Source organism: Culex pipiens, chromosome 2, assembly GCF_016801865.2.
Source record: "Culex pipiens pallens isolate TS chromosome 2, TS_CPP_V2, whole genome shotgun sequence".
Lineage (NCBI taxonomy): Eukaryota > Metazoa > Arthropoda > Insecta > Diptera > Culicidae > Culex > Culex pipiens.
The window spans coordinates 54,822,830-54,846,757 of NC_068938.1; the positions used below are offsets into that span (position 1 = coordinate 54,822,830).

At 40.1% G+C, this 23,928-nt stretch overlaps 1 protein-coding gene across 12 annotated transcripts in view; it reads right to left on the reverse strand.

Annotated features, from left to right (window-relative positions):
- Positions 1-386: 386 nt before the first annotated feature.
- The window catches only part of LOC120416275 (uncharacterized), an 85,915-nt gene continuing 62,373 nt past the window's right edge, over positions 387-23,928 (reverse strand). For 10 of the 12 annotated variants that reach the window (XM_039577985.2, XM_039577978.2, XM_039577987.2 and 7 more), the window contains exons 8-10: positions 21,017-21,208; positions 20,810-20,945; positions 19,495-19,987 (exon numbers count right to left, since the gene is read on the reverse strand). In XM_039577985.2, coding sequence (XP_039433919.1) covers positions 19,933-19,987; positions 20,810-20,945; positions 21,017-21,208 — 383 coding nt within the window. In that variant the 3' untranslated portion in view covers positions 19,495-19,932. Of the gene's footprint in view, positions 1,425-2,065; positions 6,349-19,494; positions 19,988-20,809; positions 20,946-21,016; positions 21,209-23,928 lie in introns of those variants that run through there. The other 2 variants (XM_039577989.2, XM_039577988.2) reach the window with 2 other exon arrangements.

Here is a 23,928-nt window from a genome sequence, read left to right on the forward strand (position 1 = left end):
CATGTTAGGAAGGTCCCAAAAAAGGCCATTTCAAGCAGAACATTGTAAATGGGCCTATGGTGAAATATGTGCTTAAGTCAGTTGATGTTCACATGCGAAATGAGTAGGATAGAGTGTTGGGTTACATTTCGGTTTAGGAATATTTAAAACTAAATTTTCGACAAATTTCACAAAAAAAAACATTTTAATTTAATAAAAAATCAGAACTCTGTTATACCCGATTTGAGTTGAGTTGCATAAGGACATTGATTAGCTATAATTTGCAGGAAAGATTGTTTGGTATTCGAGAAATAAAAACGGAATAAATAACTTTTTCACTAATTCAGGGACTTTCTTTCATTTTAATTTTAAAACTAAGGTTTTTTTTTGTAGAAGAAAAAACAAGCTTGTGTATTTATTGATGATATATTATCTTAGAGAGGTTTATCAATTCAACGAATTTCGATCAACGTTTTTTTATTTCGAAAAAATGATAACACGTGCAAAGAGCTCCTGCAGGTTGGCATCTTTCTGTAACGAGCTTCACAGCTGATCTTGAACGGTAGTAACAGTTGCAATTTAGCTTACAAATATTTTAAGTACAGTAGAAATTAGAATTCACTGCAGAATCCGGTTGGCTTTCAAACGTGTTTGGCTTTAAACACGTACAATATTTCCGAATTTATCATTGATGTTCAAAAATACAAAATTCAAATTAAATGATTTTGTAGCAAATATAATGAGTTGTGTACAAAAGACTTGAATATTTTTTTTAAACTGATAAAACTGCTGCACTTTAACCTAGGCATTAAAGATGTGTAAAAATGTGTGTTTGTGTGTTTGTGCCAAACTGATACACGTGTTTATTTTTTCGTAAAATCTAGAGTTACTTAATACAAAAGTGGTCTTTAAAAAACTTAACTTCCATCACGGAGGAATCCGGCTTTCATTACTTCCTCGCACAAGTACAAATCATGGATGCAGTTAGTTGCGTAAATTACGTAAATGTTAATAATTAGAATAAAAATGATTACAATACAAAATTTTTTAATGAAAATACAGACCGAATGTGGGTGTAACAAAATTGATTTTTTTCATGATGGTGAATTTATTTCTCCTGACTAGCGTACTTTTTTTTACGAACATCAAAACTGTGAACTTTTTGAAGAACGGTAAATTAAGGCGAAACGTCAGTTTGATCGGGGAGAACCAACACTCCGTTGGCCATTTTCGCTACAAACACTACTGATTAGGGCGGCCATTTTGTTTCGGCTGGTTTCCACCGCGTGACGTCGTCGGAGGATTGTGCTTGTCTCTGATTGGTTGCTGAATGTAGTTGTAGGATTTAGTGTGTGTGTATGTGTGTTTTTTGTTCTTTTATAGTCTATTTACACGTGACGCCACTAAAAGGTTTGTCATTGTCGAATCACTTTTTCAACTTTTCCCTGAAAGTAAAGAAACAAAGGTGGGTTAGTTGTGTGGAATTTTTTACGACAAGTTTTACATTGATCTTTTGTTAAAAATATTTTCCCTGAAAGCAATACAAAGATTTCGCATTATTTTAAATCAACTGTTCACTTTTTATTGGTCAAACATTATACATAATAACAATATCTGTAGTTTCTCATTTCTTTTTTCTCAGTTTCTTTAAATATTCTATGATTTTCTGCTTGTTTTCTGTGTCGGCGTATCTTGGTTGTTTTGTTTTTTTCTTTGCTGTTTATCTGCAATATTCCTTAGAATTGTGTTCTTACGCTGCTTGTATGTGTTTTGTTTGTTTTTTTGCTGTCCTACTTTCGCATTGAATTTTGGTTATTTTCAAACAAAACTAACGAACAATACCAATAAGACGAAATTAACAATCAACTGATGGCATTTTTGCTTCAACAAACGGGGGTTAGTGTTCAAGATTATTGTTTTTGTGGCTATTTCCTTTAGTATCCGGAAATAAGTTCAATCTGTTCTCGTCACTTTTTATTTTGGAAAAGTTTAATATGGTGATTTGTGAAAAGAACATCTTTTTTTGAGTTGTTGTTTACTCAATTGTAAATGATTTTTTTCTTAAGTTTTTGCACGATTCTTTTCATTCAATAAGCAGTCAGTGTTACTTTCTGTTTCATGGTTGTTTTAAAGTTCTTGTATGTTTCTTGTTACTCAGAATAAATAAACAAAAGGTCACACGCTGCTGGTATTTGTTAGTAGGGTTTGTCGAGTTTTGCTGCTTGATGGTGAAAGTTTTTTTTTGTTTTGTGTTCATTTTAAGTATTTTGTTGATCAACTTCGTGCATCTAAAAATGTGTTTTCAAATTTCTCTTTACTTTTTTTCTTCGAATGTTTTTTTAAGTTCTTTTCTCTTTTTGTTTAACTCGTTCTGCTGACATTTTTTTTATTTGCTGAGATTGAAAAGTGCTTATTTCATTATGTGGGACTTTGTTTTTGCTTCAGTATTTTGCAAATACCATTTTACGCCTATCGAATGTGTGGTTATCTTGATTGAAACATTTTGCTGATGTTATTTGAAATGTGGTTCCGTGTGTGTGTGTGGGTGAGATTTTAGTGAGTAATGCTATTGGTGGTGAGAATATGTGTGTGAGTGTGAGTCTTACGCTTCCATCAAATTTATTTTATCCATTAGTTCTGCGCAGGGAAACTGCCAAATTTGGTAGGCTTGTTGAATGTTTTTTTTATTTGTTTAATATTTACACTATGTATATTCTCATTGCCCTTGGCGTCAAGAGAACCAAAATGCTTTGTTTTTTTTGTTTGTATTCAGAGCATTTCAAACAGGAAAAATGTTTCGCTTGTTTTTTCATTCATTTAATTTTCAAAGTATTGTAAAATCAATACTTTTGCTTTTCGTAGAAGAGGAACATTGGAGTTTTCGTGTTTTTTTTGTTTTGTGTGTATAATAATTTCAGTGATTTCCACAATTCAAATTGATGTAAAATGAAGTATTTTTGCCCCCTTTTTCAAAGAGTAAAACTGATTTATTTGTTGCAAGTTAAAGTGAAGGTAATGTTAGCCCACACTTCAAAATGATCCACATATCTTTTTTTTTTGTATGTTGGTGCCGATGGAAAGTTTCGAGGTTCATCAACAGAATGCTGTGTGGTGAAAAACGCAGAATTTTCGTGCATTCTGCCAGAACGAGTCCCTAAAACTAAATTGATTCATGCATTCGATTTCTGCAAAAAAAAATTAGCGAAACTGCGACCACAATTTTTCAAAATTTTGGCTTTTGTTCCACAATTTTAAAAATATAATTTTACTCGATATTCCTATTAGCTCTAAGGTTTGTTTGCCTTCTAAATTCATAATATCTTTTTTCTTGCTTTAACCTTACTTAATTTTAATTAGTCAAAGATACCTACTGTAACTATTTTTTTTATTCACTTTTGTGTTTTTTTTTGTGTTTTCAAGGTTGCGATCAATTCAACTGTTTTATACCGTTATTTAGAGGTCTGTAACCTAACATTGCTTTGTCCATGTGTGAAGAATTTTAGTAAAATTATATATTTTTTTCAATGCTGGTAGAAAGATCCCATTTGAAAACAAATCTAAATGCATCTTTTATTTTAAATTCAAACAAAAGAAAATCATCAAAACTTTTGTTTTCTCAAATTAAGAAAAAACTTGATCAAACGATGTTTGGAGTCTGTGTTAGTGAGTAGCTTCGTGTTTGTGTAAGGTTTTCAAACGTGTACGTTTTTTTAAAATCTCAACTAGGTAAAGCGTATTTTTAGTATTAGTTTATAATTTTATTTTCCTTCCACCCCGCGTTCGCGACACGTTTCCAACGCAGTACTGACTAATACTTTTTTTCTTTATTTTATATTTTTAACTAAATCGTCTACAATACCACTTCTTTATACTTAATATTTCGCTAGGTAACGATTCGAAATTATTATTTTTGTTGCCTACCCAAAACTGTATCACCTCTAGCTGAAACAACGAAAGAACGATAAAAGTACACTGAGAGAAAAATGAAGTGGTGAAATTGTTTGCTTAAACCACGCTTCTGTTTTCGATTTTATTTATTTTTTAATTGTTTATCTCTGTTAAATTACTTTTTTATAATACAATATTTACAGTTGAAGATTTCCAACGATCTTCTGTTATGCCTTCTTCATTCTATTTTATGTGTTTTTTTTCTTATTCTCACACACAGTGAATTCAAAAATTTATTTTTTCAACGTGTAAAAAAATAAGAATGTGCAAAACGAAGGCTTCTTTAGGCTTTCGTTTTTTTTAAAAACATTTTTTGGGTCCACAAATCAACTCTGGTTTATGAATTAAGAATAAATACTCAAAGCCAAATTGCTTCCTACCGATTACACGGAGAAAAAAGAGTTCCCAAAATCTTGAACAGGCGTTCATGAAAATGGGAACCACGAACAAAGTGTTCAAATTTCAGGTACTTTTTCAAAATCGTACCATGGGATTTGAACACTTTGTTCGAGGTTTTCATTTTCATGAACGCTTGTTCACGATTTTGGGAACTCTTTTCTCTCCGTGTAGAGTTGGATTTCTGGTTATCATCACTTAAAGCTTCTCTAAATACTGCTCGAATCAAACGAGCTTTACTGTAGCTTTTCAGGAGTTTTGCTAGAAATAAACTCAAAAAGGAATCAATTTTTTGATAAAAGTACAGTCGAATCTCTGGTTTTCAATATCCAAGGGATCATCGAGAAAGAGAAGTACTAGTTTGCAGAAATGAAGGTTCGATTGAACATATATTTTTGTTGATACCCAGCTATGGAAGAGAACATTCACAATGTCCAGCAAACAAAAAGAAAAATGAAAAATCCTTCGAAGCTTCGTTTTATAAAGAAAAAAGCTCTGAAAGCCACGAGAAAGATGAAATATTATAATCCAAGGAACCATCCAGGAAGAAGCAAGAGAATATAGAGGAAAGAAGAGCATCGAAGTAAGCGGTTTGGAGGGACTCATAAAACCATCGACAGATGAAGCAATATTAAGATAGCGAAGATCGACTACCAGAGAGTTGACTGTACACCCAAAGAGGGCCTGGCTGACGTAAATCGTCGCATGCTGTGGGCAACGAACGATGCGAAGACCAATGGCAAGGTGCGCGCACAGCCAACGAAGTATCGTTAGAGCTGTCACTAATACTTTAACCAACAAGTACACAACACAATGCTCACTACCACTTCTGTCTACCGTCTTGGAACGCACCCAAGACTGGTAAATTTATCGCGTGTTTTTGTTTACTTGTAATGTTCGCTATGTGATATTTTGGTTAGTCTTTGTTTTTCGTCTAGTTGCACGAACTAGTTTGCATTTGCTTTGATGTTCTCTGGCATTGTTTTGGTTTTGCGTTTTATTTATTTTTTTCATATAAAAGAGTGCTCCTGCGATGATCGTTTGATTTATCCTACGCAAATCGGCTTTTTTAAGCTACTACCTTAGTTTGATCATGCCTTTGCTAAACTATCACTAAGATGATGGCGTTTTTTTTAATTCATGATCGCAAACGCATTTCTTCAGTGATGTTTTTTACCTACTTGGATTGGAAAAATATCTTACAATGGTCAACCCTTGAGAGATTTCCGACAAGATTTTTTTTTCTGAAATTCTATTTCACGATTCCTTCTTATCAGAAAAAAATCATCAAAGATCGATCAACGTGAGACAAACGTTTTGTACGGGCAGCTGTGGTATAATGTATGGGTTATCTGAATCAATTTCACAAAACTACATCTCACACGCGCGCAAAAATGGGGGTTTTCTCGTTATGCCTAAACTGCCGCATTTTGTAGGTCTCGCTTTTTCTGTATTTTTTTGTGTTTAGTAACTCCGGTCGTTTTCACCTCCAAAGAATGCACGAGATTAACTTTGTTACGCAGTGATTTCCGTCCTTCTTTCTCCCTGTCAGGATTTCGTTCGAACGTGGAAAGAAGTCTAAATTTGTTTAGTTTGTTCAGCGCTAGGATAAGTTCTCTGGTGGGTTTAAAGTTTTTTTCTTCTCATGATCAACGTTCCTGTTCGAAGCGGGCAGGATTCGCTAGGCTAGCCATTTGTTTTTTGTTGTTGTAAATTCTATCGTTTTTTTATCGAATCTGGAGCTAGCTTTCAACGTTGTTAGGTGTTTGGGTCCAAAGTATAAACCAATTTTTAATATGGAAATTCAGGTTTTTCTTCTGTTGCTGTGATTTTTTTTTAAATCGTAAAGTACTTTTTACCGGCATTTTCCATCGTAGTCTAGGTTATCATAATAATCCTTCTCGTTACTTCATGTATCACTACGTTATAACTAAGCTTTATTTAACAATGTCTTAAAGAGTTTTTCTTTAGCAGTACAATAGAATTTATTATTAGTTATAGTTTCGTGAACTTTTTCTCCTTCTCCTGGCAAGTTTCATGTGGCAGCGTAAGATAGAGAAGAAAGATACAAAATGGTTAGGGGTAAGAATGCTAACGATGGTGGCGGATCCTACATAAATACGCTGGAGTGTGTGAGCTGTAATCAATCTACTGTACAGAGCAAACTAAAACGTATGATTGTAATGTTTGACCAACAAAAGAACTTACCAAAATACCAATAGAAAAAAAATGCTTTCTAACGAAATGATGACTATTTGTAAATATACACAGTAAAATCAAATATGCAAAACTGATGATTTTAGCGAGAAATAGCACCGTCAACTGGGGTGAATCAGGACAATGTTATAGAGACTGAAATCTCAAATCATTGGTAGTTTATGGATTCGGACCTATTTTTATTTATTAGCTGATTTTTTCCGTATAAACAAATTATTTAGCAAATTTTTCAATAGAAATTTGCTTTCTCACCGCCTTTCAAGCTATGTTTTACTTAATTTCAGTTGAAAACACTTTTAGATGCTGTAATCACACGTCAAGTGATCATGTGCATTTAAAGGGAATTTGAACTGTTTAACACCTAAACTCCCAAGCTCGAGAAAAAGGGGGAGTTTCCATACAAATTCCCCCTTTTTCTCGAGCTTGTTAATATAGGTGTCAATGACATAAAAAGTTATTCGGACTTTTTGGAAATTGTGTTCACATAAAAATTAATTTTGTTGCATGAATCATACATTTAACAAATATACTTTGAAACTTGAAGAGAATTCCTTTCAATCTGAAGAAAATTTAAAGCTATGATTCAATAACGCTTAAAAATTTATAACTAAGAAATTTAAACTTTGTCGAAAATTTACTTTTTTCAAATAATCCTATTTATAAAGTTTTTCTTAATTTTATTTAATCAACATTTTAAAACGTGAGCAATTCTCCACAAAATCGGAAATGGATTTTATTTGAATGATTGGGTTCAAACTTTGTGGGGGCCTTCCCTATGACCAAAGAAGCAATTTTTTTTATCCTTGTTTCACCCATACAAGTCTCCATACAACTTTTGCAGATGATCATACCAAAATGGTACGTAAATATTCGAAAATCTGTAACTTTTGGTATTGGTACACAGAATTAGTTTTGTCGATCTTGCCGAATAAACTTGAAAAAAATAAAATAAAAATTTTACTGACAAAAAATTTGCCACCGAGACCACTTTTTTGGAAATCTTAATCGGGGACAATTTGCATTCAAAAGATATCTTTTTTGTAGGGAGCGTGGAAAACTGCCAACCCCCTTTTCCCTCGCCTAAAGTTTCCGCGTGGTTTATGGATGGTCCCAAATGTGTTTCTTGTAAAAAATATAAATTTCAGACAAACAAATTTGTTGACTTCAATTTTTAATGTAAAATCATATTTGCAATCGGAATGTACTACTACTACAATTTTTTTGATAAAGGAAACCGTTTTCAAGATATAGCTACTTAAAGTAAAACTTCAATTGAAAAAAATTGAAACACTGCGATTGAAAGAAACAGAAACAAGAAATTGATGTTTTAAAGTCTCATCCAAATATTCCCATATTTTCTAATGCCATTTAATGCCAAACAAAAAATATAGTTTCGAAACAAATATTTAAAAAAAATGAAATTAAGATAAACATTTCTAAAGGGCAAACAATCAATTTTTTGCCCATTTGAAATGTTAGTCTTGACTCCAAAAAAATAAAAAAATAAAATATGCTTTTCGAAAAGATACTAAAACTTATTTTTTTATATTTTTCAGCTTTGAAAATTAGACCATAAATTGCTGAGATATTGGCATAAGAATATATGTGGGATTGTGTGGATGAGACTTAAAAAATCCTCAATGTCTCTTAGGCAATTTAATTGGAAATTTTTTGAAAAAATATTTTCAGGAATGGACACTATTTTGAACAATTGAAAAACGGTAATTTTCAGTTAAAATTAAACTTTAAGTGGCTATATTTCATTTTTCAGCTCACCATCTCACACCAATATTTACTAAAAATTGCATTGTCCAGAAAGCTGTAACTGGCCAGGAACCCAACAAGGTTGGTTTTGGGCTCAATTGTCAAAACTACAATTTATGTATTTTTTGACGGTTGTCCTGGGTTGCTGCATCGTCATTAGTACAATAAGGTCCTCAGCAACGTTGCCAGATTATTTTGTGGGAGATCTGCATTTTCTTGAAAATAAATCAGTATTTTATCTGTATCTTGTCGAATTCAAAACCATAGAAGACATTTTAAAAATTTTAACAGGAGATTTAAGCTTTTGTATCATATTAAAGCATAAATTATTTACTAAATTGTTGAAACATTCAACTATAACCTTTTAAAAAAAATCTGTACATACAGATTTTTGAGATTTTTGGGATCGAAAAATCTGTAAAATACAGATTTATCTGTATATCTGGCATGGCTGGTCCTCAGTCCAGGTGTAGGAGTCGTCTCCCTGGGAAAACAACCTGTCTCGGTAGAGTCGCTGGTTGGCAATTGGACTCATATTCCAAAAGTCATGAGTTTGAATCCCGGGGTGGATGGGAGCTTCGGTGTAAAAAGAGGTAATAGGGAACGCCAAGGTAATGGTGTACACAATAAAAAATAATGTAAATTTGGAAGCTGTAATTTTGGAAGGTTGAATATTACCTCTTTTATGATGTAATTTTACCTCAATTTAGACTGAAAAAGTGACATTACACCAGAAAAGTGGTAAAATTACACATTTCCAGAGGTAAAATTACACCATTTTTCTGACATAAAAGATGTACCCCTTCCCAGATGTAATATTACCATGATTTTTTTTTCTGTGTAGAGCGAACAATTTGATTTGATTTTGACAGTATGGTAGCCCCACACAGAAAAAAAATGATGGTAATATTAAACAGTGAATGGTGACAGATTGTGTGACTTTTGATGTGTATTTGTATTAGAAAGTGTTGAATTTTCATCAGTTTTTGGTAAATTTTCATCAAGTTCACATTTTTACATATTTTTTTGACGAAGAACTTCGTCTTAGGGCTCTATACAGGGTAGCAATCCAAAATTTCGCGAAGCGAAATGAAACCGAAAAATGAAACACCTTCCCCAAGTAGAGGGGAAAATCACAGAAGCAGCGCGGCCGACGGTTTTGATATAAATATAAACGCCACTCCCTCCACAGCATTAGTTTAGTCGGTGGTCTACCACCGAAGCGAGAGGAACTCAGCTCTTCTCGCGAGCGCCAGCCTTCTCTCTTCCCTACAAAACCACGGGAAATTTGAAGGCAGGCTTCAGTCGGTGGTCTACCACCGAAACGAGAGGAGCTCTGCTCCTCTCGCGAGCGCCACCAGGTGGCGTTTTCAGGAACTAGCCTTCCCGCTTCCCTACAAAACCATGGGAAATCTGAAGGCTGGCTTCAGTCGGTGGTCTACCACCGAAGCGAGAGGAGCTCAGCTCCTCTCGCAAGCGCCACCAAGCGCTTGGCAGTAGTGACCACCACCTAGAGTGGCCGGAGGCCCCGGGGATGTTCCGATAAGGGGACATTTGCGGAACCATAAGAGTGGGGGCAATATGGGTATCAAACTTTAGGGATTTTGATACTGGACATGAAATTTGACATTTTGGCAGTATCAAACTTCAGGATTTTTGATACTGGACATGAAATTTGTAGTGACCGCAATCCGGAGTGACCGGAGCCCTCGGGGGTGTTCCGATGAGGGGACATTTGCGGAACCATAAGAGTTGGGGCAATATGGGTATCAAACTTCAGGGTTACTGGACATGAAATTTGAAATTGGCGGAACCATAAGAGTTGGGGCAATAAAGGTATCAAAATGTAGCTGCTCCTCTGTGATGTTGCTGCACGGTTACGCAAAACGGAAATGAAATTAAATCCAGCCTCGGAATCAGAATCACCTCGAAATTTACGAGCGATTACATATGTGTGTGTGTGAGTGTAAGCGCGTGCAGTCCAAAAATCTGAGCCTGCTGCGCTGCCAAATTGTTGGCCGATGCGCCAAACGCAAAACAAGAATCACCGTGTTGGTGTCGTTTCGTTCGAATCCAGATGAATACAACCACATCAGCAGATTTACCCTTCGATGCGAAAGCAAATACGTGTGTATGTACGAGGGCGCGCGCAGTGACAAAAAGAGGGGAAAAGAGGGGAAGTAATAGCGAAGTAGAAGTATAAAAATGCGTTCTACCCTTTCCACTCCACTTAGTTGCCACCGAGATGCTGAACAAGTCGGGTCGGCTCATATCTGAGCCGCAGACGGGTGAAGCAGCAGCAGCAGGGAGAGAGAGAGCCCTAGCAACGCAAATTCTCTCTTCCGGAGAAGGATTTCTTCTGAAAAATTACCTTTATTTTCTAGAGAGAGAGAGAGAGAATCGGAGAGCAGCACCGAAGAGGGCAATTTGTGTGCGAATGCCGTAGAATGACACACCAAATGCCGTAGGATAGCAGATTCAAGAAAATTGCCAAATGCGCGTTCACACACACATACACACACACTCCCGTTTCATGGTACACGCTGATTGGGTTCGATGCGTCGAGTTTCCCTTCCACGGATGTTCGATTGATGTATCTAAATTCGTCACCTGAAAAGGCCATCAAAGACTGCGACCAACTACAGATACACCCGGGGACGAGCAAAACCGCCAGCGGAGGCAACTTTTAGGCAGGGGAGTAAAATCGCTTAACCTAGTAGACTGTGTGAAAATTGTTGTAGCCCTGTTGTATGGGTTAGTACAACGAATCTACTACGAGCTCGTGTAATTGGTCACGGCCCCGGGATGCACAGCTGGATCAGTCAGGAAGCTTCCCCCAATTCGTTCGAAGATTTCGTTCAGCCAGTGGTGGCCAAAACCTGGAGTGGCCGGTGCCCTCAAAGAAGGTTCCCCCGGGGCCTAAGGGGACATTTACAGAACCATACGAGTTGTGGCAATATGGGTATCAAACTTTAGGGATTTTGATACTGGACATGAAATTTGACATTTTGGCATTAGTGGCCACCACCTGGAGTGGCCGGAGGCCCCGGGGATGTTCCAATAAGGGGACATTTGCGGAACCATAAGAGTTGGGGCAATATGGGTATCAAACTTTAGGGATTTTGATACTGGACATGAAATTTGACATTTTGGCAGTAATGGCCACCACCTGGAGTGGCCGGAGGCCCCGGGGGATGTTCCAATAAGGGAACATTTGCGGAACCATAATATTTGGGGCAATATGGGTATCAAACTTTAGGGATTTTGATACTGGACATGCAATTTGACATTTGGGCAGTAATGGCCACCACCTGGAGTGGCCGGAGGCCCCGGGGGTATTCCGATAAGGGAACATTTGCGGAACCATAATATTTGGGGCAATATGGGTATCAAACTTTAGGGATTTTGATACTGGACATGCAATTTGACATTTGGGCAGTAATGGCCACCACCTGGAGTGGCCGAAGGCCCCGGGGATATTCCGATAAGGGGACATTTGCAGAACCATAAGAGTTGGGGCAATATGGGTATCAAGCTCTAGGGTTTGTGTGTTGTGTCTTTAACACATGGTTCAGAATGACTCTTTGTAATAAATTTTATTGTTTGCAAAATATTTCTTGAAAATTGTTCAATGCCGAAAGTTTAACAGAGAATTGATGAAATGATTTCATATAAACTGGCTCGAAAATTTTGCTATTACGATTAGCTGAAGAAGCGTTTGAAAGTTTTAATTGTTATCAAACGTCAAAATACCATCTTTGAGCAAAAATAAATAGATCTTACGAAATAACTTTTTCTTGATTGATTTTGTGGCCAAGAAACGCAAATATTAAAAACTCTAAAAATTTCATTTACTTTTGTGTCCGAAGTTCTTCGTCATGATGGTTATGCCTGTAGGATTACCACTGCACCTTTTTAGGTAAAATTACTCAAAAAGAGGTAATATTCAACCAACCAAATTTTTAACATTCAATAGTTCAATCTTTTGTTTGAGTATGTTAATTTTTACGTTCAACAACAAAAAACACGATTAAAAGTTGTTTCGGATAACTTGTCTTTGATTTTGATGCAAAAAATAAAAAAAAAATGGCAAGACAACATTGGATCAACTATGGTTCCCTTGAAGCGAGCTGTCAGGTAAGATACTTTTTTACAAGAAAGGCCACGAAGTTATTTCTCAAAATTAAATTAAAATCCATTTTAAACGCTTTGTGTTTGTTTATAAATTCCTTGTGCTCAGAAAAGAAAAAAATATTGTTGTGAACAATAATATCAGCAATTTAAGCTTCATTTTAGGACCAATTACACTCAAACCCGATGGTTCATTGCTCCGGCAGAAGTCTCAGCGGTTAGTCGTGTTTTTTCGCGGTGTGTTTGGCGCGTTTTTCACGGCGATTCCGAGGCGTGTGCGAGCGGACAAGCCCGTTCCGGTGGTCAGAGAGGCCACAATCTGGTCGTCGTGGACACGGCGGCGGTGCAGCAGCGGAAGAGGAACGAGTTCCTGCATCCGAGCAGCAGCAGCAGGAGGAGTGAGCAGCAGCGGCCGCGGAGGCAGCTGAGGCGAGAGACGGTCGTTGGTCGGTGGAATCGGCCCCGGAGAGTCGACTGCGGTCGGCGGACCAGTTTTCGGCCAGGCCAGGTCGGAGACAACCCCGTTGTTTACGTGGCTGGCAGCAGGCAGCACAACAACAACAACAAGCGCGCGCAAACGAGCTTCCCGCGCATCCCGCTGCGGGCGGCAGCCAGTGCGGCCAGTTCGGCGGTGAGTGCGAAAGGCGAGTTTTTTGTTTGCTTTTAGTTTTTTTTTTTTTCTCATAGTTTTTTTTTTTCCTGTTAGATTTTTTTTCTCATTTCTTCTGCGTTATTTTAGTCTTATTTTTGGTTTGATTAGTTTTCTTCCGTTTTTTCCTCAATCATGGATCCGACCGAGTCGGAACACGAGGAATCTGATTTCGATTCATCCATTGATGGTGACGAGGACGTGGAAATGAAGGACTCTGTCTCGGGAGTTCCTTCAAACACCACCAACAGGGACCACTTCCTGAAGGATAAGGATGCTGACGGTAAAGGGGGATCCACGGACGGGTCTAAGAGGAAGAAGCGAAAGCGTCCTAAATCAGATCCGAATCCGGTTCCCCCTCAACCACCGATTCCTCCCTTGACTCCAGACCCGATTCCCCCCTTGACTCCAAACCCAATTCCTTCTCCCAATCCAGATCCAATTCCTCCTAAAACACCGGTGCCGAATCCGGATCCAAATCCCCCACCGCTCCTGAATCCTCATTCCCAAAAACCGATTCCTCGTCCTCGTCAGTATCAAGAGGGATCGCAAACGGAATGGGTGGTCTTCTTCCGGCCCAAACAGAAGCCGTTAAACTTTGTACAGATCACCAAGGATTTGCAGAAGCACTATCCTGGGGTGGTCGAATGTACCAAGCTGAACAAGAGCAAGCTCCGCGTGATCGTGAACTCCGCGGTGCAAGCTAATCAGATCGTAACTGATCTGCGGTTCAGCATTGAGTACCGTGTTTGGATTCCGGCCCACAAAGTCGAGATCGACGGCGTGGTGACCGATGACAGTCTGTCGCTTGTCGACCTCTCAAGGGCGGTGGGACGCTTCAAGAACCCTAAACTTCCAGCTGTGGAGGTACTCGAGTGCCGGCAACTGGGCAACGTCACCACCGAGGGTGGCCAGAAGAAGTTCATTCCTTCTGCCTCGTTCCGGGTGACTTTTGCAGGGTCAGCTCTGCCGGACTACATTGAGCTGTACAAGCTTCGGCTTCCAGTTCGATTGTACGTTCCGCGAGTGATGAGCTGCGAAAACTGCCAGCAGTTGGGACACACCAAGACCTACTGCAGCAACAAGAGCAAGTGCTCAAAGTGCGCCGGCCCCCACAAGGACGTGGATTGCCAAAAGCAGGCTGAAAAATGCCTGCTTTGTGGCGGGGAACCGCACAAAACTCGACAGTGCCCAAAGTACAAGGAGCGCGAGGACAAGATGAAGCGATCCTTGAGGGAACGCTCCAAGAAGTCCTTCGCGGAAATCCTTAGTCAGGTGACCCACCCCAATCGCTTCGCTCCTTTGGCGGACGAAGATTCGGGGGACGAAGATTCCGATGTGGAGGTCCTCTTCCAGAGAGACGAGGAAAGTGACTCTTCCGGGCCAAACCCGAAGCGCAACAAGGCTTCCAAGTCCAGAAAAGCCGCTGGCGGCAAGGGTAAGGAAAGTGACTCGTTGAACTTCGAGGAGGATTTTCCTTTCGGTCCGTCGGGTAAGCCCGCTCCGAAACCGACACCGAAGCCGGCACCGATTCCTCTCAAGCCGCTGAAGCCCGTTCCCAAGCTGCCAAAGATCCCCCTAAAACCGGTTCCTCAACCGAATCCGATCACCGATGCCTTCAAAGGAGTCCTTCCTTTTTCCACAATCGTGGAATGGCTGTGCTCTTTCGTGAGTGAACCGACGCGTTTAATCATAAAGCGGTTTGAGCCTCTCGCTAGACACATCGGAAAACAGCTTGCTAGCACGATGCCCCTCTTGTCGTTCATTTCCTTTGATGGGTAATACACCAAAAACGAAAAATGGCATCTCCTTCCTACAATGGAATTGTAGAAGTTTAACCCCCAAGTTAAACGATTTTCAACAATTCGCATTCGAACGGGACTGTGATGTGTTTGCGCTGAGCGAAACGTTTCTTATCGGAGATGAGACGCCAGCTTTCCGGGGGTACAACATCATCACAGAGAGCAGGGCAGGACCAAATAGAGGTGGAGGCGTACTGATTGGGGTCAGGAAATGCCACACTTTTAGAAAGGTCACGCTCCCGAAGCTAGGAGGAATCGAAGCAGTCGCAGTACAGGCCAGGATCAGAGGACTGGACATTTGCATTGTGTCCGTCTACGTTCCCCCACAGGTGTCGTTAACTCGACAAAAGTTGTGGGGTATTGTTGAGCTGTTGCAGGCACCGCGACTGGTTCTGGGTGACTTTAATCTTCACAGCACCGAGTGGGGAAGTCACAAGACAGACCCTCAAGCATATCTGATTCATGAACTGTGCGACGACTTCCAGATGACCCTCCTAAATAGGGACAAGCAAGTTACGCGGATTGCAACACCACCAACGCCAACCACGTCCGGCACGAAGGCGAGTGCCATCGACTTGTCGCTCTGTTCCAACAGTCTGGCAGTTCTCTGTGACTGGAACGTGCTTCGAGATCCTCGTGGCAGTGATCATTTGCCGATCGCTATTCTGGTTAGCCATGGCCCACAGCAATCGACAACGGTGGAGATGCCTTACGATCTGACGCGAAATATCGACTGGAAACAGTACGCGGAGGCAGTCTCCATTGGAGTTGAGTTGCGAGCTGGGTTGGCACCGCTTGAAGAATATGCGTATCTGGCTAATTTGATCTATGACAGTGCGTTACAAGCTCAGACGAAACCCGTCCCGGGACCGTACATCCGAACGCGCCCTCCACTCCCCTGGTGGGACAAGGAGTGTACGGATCTCTCGGCGGCCAGGTCTGAAGCTTATGTGGACTTCTGCAAGTGTGGAACCCGAGTGAACTTCCAAAAGTACAGAGCTCTCGACCGCAGGTACAGTAATACTCTGAAGCGGAAGAAGCGAATGTACTGGCGGGAGTTCGTTGAAGGACTACCAGCAGATACGTCCATGAGCACTCTGTGGCGCGTTGCGAGGGCCATGCGTAGAGGTTCGGTTCCGAACGAGAGTGTGGAAAAATCGGACAAGTGGATATTGGATTTCGCCAAGAAGGTGTGCCCGGACTCGGTGCCGACACAACCATCATTCGACGTTGTTGATGGGAGCGATTCTAATCCTCCCTTCTCGATGGTAGAGCTCTCCATAGCACTATTGACGGGCAACAACACTGCTCCTGGTCCGGACAAGATCAAGTTCAGCTTGCTGAAGAATCTTCCGGACGTCGCCAAGCAGCGTCTGTTGAATCTGTTCAACACGTTGGTGGAGCAGAACATAATTCCGCACGAATGGCGACAGGTCCGGGTGGTTGCCATTCAAAAGCCCGGTAAGCCGGCGTCCGACCACAACTCGTATCGTCCAATCAGCTTGCTGTCGTGTCTACGCAAGCTGCTGGAGAAGATGATCCTCGACCGCCTCGAACCATGGATGGAACGAGAGCACTTACTGTCTGACACGCAGTATGGCTTCCGGAGAGGCAAGGGAACAAGCGACTGTCTAGCCTTGCTGGCCACAGGGATCGACATAGCCCGTGGTAAAAAACAGCAAATGGCTTCTGTCTTTCTAGACATCAAGGGTGCTTTCGATTCAGTCTCCATCGATGTGTTGGGAGTAAAGCTGCGGCGGAGCGGTCTCAATCCGACGATGTGCAACTTCCTCATCAACCTGTTGTCAGAAAAACACATGCACTTTGTGCAAGGTGATCTGGCAATCACCCGGATAAGTTACATGGGTTTGGCACAAGGCTCACGCCTTAGTCCATCCATTTATAACTTTTACGTCAGCGATATCGACGATTGCTTGACCGGAGACTGCACCCTTATACAGTACGCAGATGACGCAGTGGTTTCAATCGCTGCCAAGAAGGAAGTCGATCTGCTAGAACCCTTGCAAGATACCCTGAACAACTTGGCCCATTGGGCAGTTGGAAAGGGTATTGAATTCTCTCCGGCGAAGACGGAACTGGTCGTTTTTACGGGGAAGCATGAACCGCCGCAGCTCAATCTTTCTCTCTCGGGAAAGACTATCGAGCAGTCGGACCACTTCATGTACATGGGTACCATCTTTGATCAGAAGGGAACATGGGGGAAGCACATTAACTACCTGAAGCAAAAGTGCCTGCAAAGAACTAATTTTCTGCGTAGCGTCTCTGGCAACCGGTGGGGTGCTCATCCTTCTGACCTGCTTCGACTGTACAAGACAACGATACTCTCGGTGCTGGAATATGGTAGTTTCTGCTTCCAAACAGCTGCGAAATCACGCTTGTTGGTTCTCCAGCGGATACAGTACCGAAGTCTTCGCATTGTCTTGGGATGCATGCACTCAACTCACAACATGACCCTCGAGGTCTTGGCGGGAGTGTTGCCTCTGCGAACTCGTTACTACGAACTGTCTTACCGGTTCCTGATCCGGTGTGATTACAGGAATAAACTGGTAATTGACAACTTTGAAACGCTGCTGAACCTTCACGTTGAGTCTCGGCGCATGCTTCTATATTATGACTTTATGTCATCGTGGGAGTGGAGCCCGAGCACAACGGTACAGCGCACGCCTCCGTTAACCAGCAGCACCCTGATTGGCTTCGACACGTCCATGAAAGCCGATACTCGCGGTATCCCAGACCATCTTCTGCGGGGAGTTGTGCCGTCGATCTTCGCATCAAAGTACAACCATGTTCCTCCAAACAACAGATTCTTCACCGATGGCTCCAAGCTCGACGGCTGTACGGGCTTCGGTGTTTATCATGAATCTTATCAGCTGTTCTTTAAGCTGAAGGACCCGAGTTCGGTTTACGTCGCAGAGTTAGCCGCGGTTTACTGCGCACTGCGAATCATCGAGACCATGCCACCTGACCACTACTTCATCTTCACCGATAGCTTTAGCTCTGTTGAGGCTATCCGGTCTCTGAAGCCGACCAGGGAGTCTGCGTTTTTCCTCACGGAAATACGCAAGACTTTAAACAACCTGGCGGCTCAGTCCTTCAGCATCACGGTGGTGTGGGTCCGCGCTCATTGCTCGATTCCGGGTAATGAGAAAGCGGACTTGCTCGCCAAGAAGGGTGCTGAGAGTGGAGACATTTTTGAAAGGCCAATTAGCCTACAAGAATGTTACGGTTTTCCGAGGCAGCGTGCGCTTCTGGATTGGCAAACACAATGGGACGGCGACACCAAAGGACGTTGGATGTATTCCATACGACCTAAGGTGCAAAGAAAAGCCTGGTTCAAGGGAATGGACTTGACGCGTGGATTCATCAGAACGATGTCCCGCCTTATGTCGAACCATTACTCGTCCAAGGCTCATCTGTACCGTATCAACATGAGTGATACGAACTTATGCGACTGTGGGCAGGGTTATCAGGACATCGACCATCTCGTATGGGCGTGTCCAGATCATCAGGCTCACAGAATTAAGTTGAAAGTTACCCTCAGGGCCCGAGGAAGACCACCAGAAATTCCGATGCGAGACGCGTTATCTCAACTAGACCTTGATGTTCTCTATCCGATCTATCAGTTCCTCTTAGATTCCAATATATCTATTTAGTTTTTCTTCCAGTTAGTTTTCCTTCAGCTAGTTTTCCTTCAGTTAGTATAACTCGCCTTCCCACAAAGCCGTCGTTTCTGGTTGCACCGGAAGCAAAGCAAGATCGCCCCAGCAGCTGGACACCGAGTTGCGGCTGAGGACAAAACGCAAAGGCCAGCAGAGCCAACCAAGACCCCTACACAATCCCCCTTCCCTTCCCACGCCTTGTCTTTAACATCAATCCCTTCCCTACTAACCCCGAGTAGGCCGCGGGTAATCGGCTCCCCTCCCACTAACATTTACACACAAGATCCTCTGTAATTATTAAGTCAAATGTAATTACAAAAGCCGACTCGGTCCTAACCAGGTCCCAGTACCGAAAAGGACCTAATAAAAATAATTTTATGAAGAAAAAAAAAACCCGATGGTTGGCGACTTTTTCGTTTGACACTTTTTAGTTTGTACCCCGATTGTTTGACAAAGTCAATTTAAAAAGTGACGAAATATCATATACTACTCGGAACTCGGAGTCGCATTTGAAAACTCCCTTCTCTGTTTGTGGGCATTTCCAGTTTCTAAGGCAGGGGGAAAGGGGCGGGGGGTGTACTTTATGGCGTTGGCTGGTGTATTCGAAACCAAACAGGATCATTTCATGCAGGATAAATAAAACAAGGCTAGATAAAACGCGTTTTTTTTCTCAGTGTCCAAAAGTTTATTAGCTTACAAATTTCAACTGGGTCTTCACAAGAGGGAGAGCGCGATGAAAAAGGGGCTGTGAAACTGTGGGTGTGTGACTGACTAAAATGCGAACGTCGTAACCTACTATCTAAATATACGTTTTTAAATGGGTTTTTGTATTGAGTAATAAGGTGTGCAAAAGTTTAACAATGGTTGAGATTTATTTGTTTGTTTGTATTAATACAAAGAACCAAGATGGCACCTAAAGGCACAGCTCTTATATTTACGCAATGTTACAGTCTAACTAGATTTTAGTGTTTTTTTTTGTTTTGTTTATTACAGATTAGATAAAAGTTTGTAAATTTACCATAAAGATGCACATATTGTTCTCTGATACTTGCTAACAGGGTTAATGTTCGTGTGTAATACCATCTAATTGCTAGTATGAACTCACTACTTGGGGATGGCGTGAGGATAGTTTTGGATGAATCGTGCATCTTAAAGGATAGGAGAAGGACACAAGGGCGCGACGAAACTTAACTCCGATAGGTAAAACAAGTTAATTCGGTAAACTCAAAGTGCTTTTTTTAGCAATTTTTTTTTATCAAATAATTTTGTTCTTTGATGGACTCGAGGAAGAGGGAGGAGAAAGGGGTGGTTTGGTTCAAAAAAGAAAACATTTTCAACGAATTTTCATTTGCACGCGGGGACGAATCTAGGATTTTCTTTGACGCAGCTCGGAAGCATTTCCGTTGTGGCCGTTCTTGTGTCTGCAAAAAAGCGGAGAAAAAACAAGGAAGAAAAGAACAAGAAAAGGGTCGGTGTTGGATTTAAATTGGTTTACATTTTTTGAGTGGGGTTGGAGGGGGGGCTCTCAGTGTATGTGAGCGTGTGTGTGCGTGCGCGCGTGAGGACGTATGTGTGCAGCACTACAACACATCACAATTTGAATGGTAACACACGACATACAAGAAGTTAGTTGTTTCACGAAAATTTGTATTAGTTGAGGCAACATCGATTGCAAGTTACTTCAAATCAATTCTTTAAGGGTTAAATTTGGGTTAAAACATAAACATGCAACGACATTGTTAAATTGCTAGCCTGGTTATTCAATTTTATAGCAACTACTGTTAGCTAGCTATAATAAGGTGCACATTGAGAAGGGAAGAGGGAGAAGAGATAAATGCCCAAAACAGAGATCCGGACGAGTAGAGAGGGTTTATAGCTAAACGATAACGACGTCGAAGGTACAACATGACCTCTGCAGGCCGTTCCACGAACTGCGCTCACAGCTTTTGCTGCCAGTTCAAGAGTGTTTGTGTGGAGTAATTTATGGCATAACTCAGAACTAGAGTGTAGTGACTGTGTAATGCATGACTGAAGTAACAAAAAAAGGATGACACAATTTACCACGTTGATATAATAGCAGAACAGAGCAATTCAAGTACACGAACAAAAATGACGATGAAAGTTAAGTCTCGTCAAGAATTTGATCAGTGCCTTGTAGCAGCACTGGGCAAAAGCTTGACAAGACTTACATGGTGGTGTAATAAAGCTATGGTGGGGCATAACACTCTAGAATCGATACTTACTGGTCTGGACTCTGATCGGTGTCGCTCTCCTCGATTTCTGTCTTGTTACGTCTTCTTTCGCATATCAAAATAATGATACATAATACAACAACTTCGGCAATGATACCCACGAATACGTACAGCGCAGCGTATTTTCCTAAAAGTCATCAAAAAATTAGCATAATACATAAAAAATAAGCTACTCTCTCTCTCTCTTCCCGCAGTTACCTCTAATTCTAACGGTTATCGTGACATGGGCCGGCTTGCCGGAGATGTCCGTGGCGTTGTTCCGACCCTCGCAGGTATAGTCGGTGTAGTCGGCCATCGTGACGGCCGAGATGGTGAGCCGGGCGTTCTCGACGCCCTTGTCGTCCTCCTGCAGCTGGATGTGGTCCGTGCTCGCACTGAGGCTTTGGTTGCCTGTTCGTAGAAATTAGGTCAGAAAATGCGATTTTTGCTCAAACAAGCTGATGCTTCTCTTAAAAAAAACCTTCAAAACGAAACAAAATCTATTGTATTCTGATGTGTAGAAACGCAGACCTTTTTGTTTCATGATTGCTAAAATATTATAAGTTTGAAGATCCTTCTTAGAAAAGGTTCTTTGATGGAGGATGTTGTTATTTAATGCAAAATAACTGAAAAAAATATAAGGAAGGCCCTTCCTATTTCTTAATAGCTAAAAAAAACTTTTAAAGTTGGATGTTCTTCAACATTCTTGATGAACATCCCGATTCGGTACAAACGGGCTGACTTGTGGTAACTCCTTGAGGCACCAAATGACAAAACGACAGAGTTTATACATTACGAGAGATCCCTGTGGCCGGAAAGTCTGCCCTCTTACCAATCTTTCCAGTCAGGGTGTAACTTCCGTTTGAGTACAAAGTGACGTAAGCGCATTATTTAACCTTTAACATTTTACGACAGCACAAAATCAACCTGTATAAAACAAATTATCAACCCTATTTTAATCTAAACTGACGCTTACGTCACTTTTTGAAATCAAGAAATCGGATATAGTCGGGTCTCTGCAATTCCGCTACACTGAAGAGACAACCCGCACCTCCCGCTAACAGCTAAAAGCTGTACACTAAACTGTGTAGATGGTAACAGCTTAGTGCACCGGTTGAAAGGAGTTAGGAGAAAAAGCATAAGAAGGAAAGCTTCCGACTTTTGTCCTCGAGGGTGCCTACACTTGTGCTCAACTATAATGCTATGGCGGGAAACTATAACAATCCAAGATAAGACATCACCCCAGGACATGAATGAAGAGTGAGGGATAAAACTGTGAAATTGTTTAGGGTGTAGGATTGCGGGGAATCTGATTGGTTAAGCTTTGAATTTATTTTTTATTTATAGATCGGTATGAGCACACACTTCAACTTTTTTTTATCTATTTTGAAGACATTAAAATATACATTTTCATCTATTAACAAAACAAATTTGAAGACATTTGGTTGTATCATTGCCGAGAAATAGCTACTTGCTACTTGTTAGCAGTTTCAAAAAAACGGGTGCAACGATATCTCAACACTGCCTTGACCTAATCGGCTCAAAATTTTGGTGAAGACTCGTTAACGTGAAGACTTCCATCATTGTCATGATTTTTCGTTCAAAGATATAAATTTTGGGTCGCTTTCAATATTTTGACAAAATTCCTTCCACAAGTTGTTTAGAATAGTGCCCTACACATGCTGATTCCTTTTGGTAACGATTATCCCATTCCTTGTAAAGTTATGGAAATCATCATTAATCAATGATTGCTAAATAGGACGTCAATGTTTGTACCACAAAATAATATAAATTTTGAAACACACTTGCTTTAGATCAAAAATTCCTTCAGTGGCTTCAAGAAGGCAACAACCGGCACATGCTGATTCCTTTTGGTAGTGAAATTCGTTAAACTGAATTTAATACAGAATATTTTAAAGTGATGATCAATTTTCTTCGAAAAGATCAACGGCTTCACCTTAAACTGGTCTTGTGTGCATGACGTAAGCCGATTTTCAAAAGGTTTATTTAAAAAAAAGATAAAAATATTGTTATGTTTTTCAAATAAAAAATCGACAGTTTTAGATTTTTTTGTAATTTTTAAAACAGCTTAATTCAAAAAACTGACTTCGTCATACACACAAGAAATGTCTTGAGAGTTTTCACCTCTAATTTCAGCCAATTAGGTCCATCCCATCTCGAGATATCGTGGCACCCGTAAATCAAGTTGGTGTTTGGGAAAAAACGAGCAAAAAGTTTGACGATTTGCTTTGCGCATGGCTAAATTTTGTTTCTTAAAATCACATTTTCAGTGGATTTAATAAATTTTTTGTAATAAATATAATTTTTGTTTTGATTTTCTGCATGTATGTAACCCATTAAGTGAAAAAAGTAGAATATTTCTGATTAAATTTTAAACATGGAGTGTTGAATTAAAATAAAATAAAATGTCTATCATATTTGTAAAAAAATAGATTGTCAATCTGTACAGTGTACACCCTTTTGAGATGATAATTGTTCAATTTTTTGGGACTTTGTTTAACCATGTAGGATTAAATTAATTTATTCGAGATTTCGCTAATTTTCTTAATTTTAGGTTTATATTTTCAGTTTCAGGAAAAAATCACAAAGCCGTTTTTTTTATTTCACATGATTTTGTGAGTTCAGGAAAAATATAAACAATTTTCACGGAATTTTTCAATTTTGTTTTTAATTTATGAAGAGAATTCAAAATACTATTTCAATCCAAAGTACAAATTTGAGTCACGGCTATTTGAAAAATTTTGAACTGATAAATAAAACAATTTATTGAACTGCTGATTTTCATCTATTTCTGTAAATAAGTGTAAATCGTACAACCAGTTGCACTCCTTTGCAAGGAAATGATTGTCAGAACAAAATTTTCTCATCAATGTTTAGGATTCGTGTTATTTCACGGAAGCCGTGAGTCACGAAATTTGCCCTTAACCTATTTTCGAATTACTCCTAAGTGTATTTAAACTATGATTTTTTTTTCAATTCAAATACTCCACCAGATTTTAAACTGGCATTTCGGAAGCAGTTGTTAAAAAATACATGGCATGCATTTTAGTATTTCAAGAAACACAGAAAATTGATCGTAAATATCTAGTGAAAATAGATTTGATTGTTCA